The 2,500-nt window shown below is 45.5% G+C and overlaps 1 protein-coding gene across 1 annotated transcript in view; it reads left to right on the forward strand.

Annotated features, from left to right (window-relative positions):
• Positions 1-2,500, forward strand: part of scn4ab (sodium channel, voltage-gated, type IV, alpha, b) — a gene marked incomplete at its 3' end in the record, with an annotated part of 25,753 nt that overhangs the window by 17,244 nt on the left and 6,009 nt on the right. The window contains 5 exon segments of the mRNA XM_083677461.1: positions 132-254; positions 598-879; positions 1,239-1,292; positions 1,370-1,511; positions 2,024-2,121. Coding sequence (XP_083533587.1) covers positions 132-254; positions 598-879; positions 1,239-1,292; positions 1,370-1,511; positions 2,024-2,121 — 699 coding nt within the window.

The following is a 2,500-nucleotide window of genomic DNA, read 5'->3' on the forward strand; positions in this document are numbered from 1 at the left end:
TTGGTAGTGCATTCTAATGGTGTTCTAAGTTGTGTGATGTCACCTATCTGATGATGTCACCTGTCTGATGATGTCACCTATGATCATGTCACCTGATGATGTCACCTGATGATGATGTCACCTCTCCCCAGGTGTCTTTGATCAGCCTGACAGCCAACATCCTGGGCTACTCTGAGCTCGGACCAATCAAGTCCCTGAGAACGCTGAGGGCTCTGAGACCACTCCGTGCCCTGTCCCGCTTCGAGGGCATGAGGGTCAGTCAGAAGGACATCTATCCCTCTATCCCTCTATCGTCTATCCATCCATCCGTCTATATATGCCATTTAGCTGACGCTTTTATTCAAAGCGACTTACATTGCAGTGAGTGCACCTATGTCAGTATAGATGGTCCCAGCGGGAATCAAACCCACAACCTAAGCGTTGTTAGCGCCATGCTCTACCAACTGAGCAACAGAGGACCACCATCTATCCATCCATCCATCTATCTATCCATCTATCCATCCATCTATCCATCTATCCATTCATCCATCCATCCACCTACCTACATCCATCCATTCTTCCCTCCCTCCCTCCCTCCCTCCCTCCCTCTCTCTGCAGGTGGTGGTGAATGCCCTGATGGGGGCCATCCCCTCCATATTCAATGTGATGCTGGTGTGTTTGATCTTCTGGCTGATCTTCAGCATCATGGGCGTCAACCTGTTTGCTGGGAAGTTCTACTACTGCTTCAACACCACGTCTGAGGAGACTTTCACCGCCGACCAGGTCAACAACAAGTCAGAGTGTTTCAACCTGATGTTTCTGGATGATGACGTCCGCTGGAAGAACGTCAAAGTCAACTTCGACAACGTAGGGATGGGATACCTCTCCCTGCTGCAGGTGGTGAGTAATGTCGGAGTAATGTAGGAGTAATGTAGTAGTAATAACGTAGGAGTAATCATGTAGTGATAACGTAGTAGTAATGTAGTAATAACGTAGTAGTAATGTAGTAATAATGTAGTAGTAGTAATGTAGGAGTAATCATGTAGTAATAACGTAGTAGCAATCATGTAGTAATAATGTAGTAGTAATGTAGTAATAACGTAGTAGTAATGTAGTAATAATGTAGTAGCAATCATGTAGTAATAATGTAGTAGTAATCATGTAGTAATAACATAGTAGTAATGTAGTAGTAACGTAGGTGAGTAGAGTGATAGTTTGTACAGTTGGAGCTGATTATGGACAGTGTGTCTTGTTTCCAGGCAACATTTAAAGGATGGATGGATATCATGTATGCAGCTGTGGACTCTCGTAAGGTGAGTGCTCTCTCTGTCAGACCCTCCTGAGGATCCCAGATAACACGAGCTGACAGTAAAGACAATCCCTCCTCTAGGTGGAGGACCAGCCCGTGTATGAAGACAACGTCTACATGTACATCTACTTCGTCATCTTCATCATCTTCGGCTCCTTCTTCACCCTCAACCTCTTCATCGGGGTCATCATCGACAACTTCAACCAGCAGAAAGCCAAGATAAGTCTCCTCTCCTGACAGTCATCATATACTGATGATGATGGTGATGATGGTGGTGATGATGATGATAATGATGATGGTGATGGTGGTGATGATGATGATGGTGATGATTATTATATTATTTATTCTGCTATCTACCTCATGTTACTGTTAATACATATATATACTGCTAGACTGCATTACTATACAGTTCATATGCTGCTACACTGTTCATACTGTAACTTATTTACTCTGCTATAATGCTAATGCTTACTCATATACTGCTTACACTGCACTACTTATATTATACTGCACTACTTACTGCTCATATATTGCACTACCTGTAAATACTGTTCATTGCACTTTCTGCTATTTTGCACTTCTGGTTAGACACTAACTGCATTTCGTTGTCTCTGTACTTGTACTCTGCACAATGACAATAAAGTTGAATCTAATCTAATCATCTAATCTAATGATGATGATGGTGATGATGATGATGATGGTGGTGATGACTGTATGCGTCTCTATACTTTGGAGGTAAAGACATCTTCATGACGGAGGAACAGAAGAAGTACTACAACGCCATGAAGAAGCTGGGCTCCAAGAAGCCTCAGAAGCCCATCCCCCGACCCACGGTAAGAACCAGAACCAGAACCATCCCCCGACCCACGGTAAGAACCAGAACCAGAACCATCCCCCGACCCACGGTAAGAACCAGAACCATCCCCCGACCCACGGTCAGAACCAGAACCAGAACCATCCCCCGACCCACGGTAAGAACCAGAACCAGAACCATCCCCCGACCCATGGTAAGAACCAGAACCAGAACCATCCCCGACTCACGGTAAGAACCAGAATCAGAACCAGAACCATCCCCCGACCCACGGTAAGAACCAGAACCAGACCCAGACCCAGACCAGACCATCCCCTGACCCACGGTAAGAACCAGAACCAGACCCAGACCAGACCATCCCCCGACCCACGGTAAGAACCAGAACCAGAACCAGACCCAGA

This window comes from Argentina silus (genome assembly GCF_951799395.1).
Source record: "Argentina silus genome assembly, chromosome: 9".
NCBI lineage: Eukaryota > Metazoa > Chordata > Actinopteri > Argentiniformes > Argentinidae > Argentina > Argentina silus.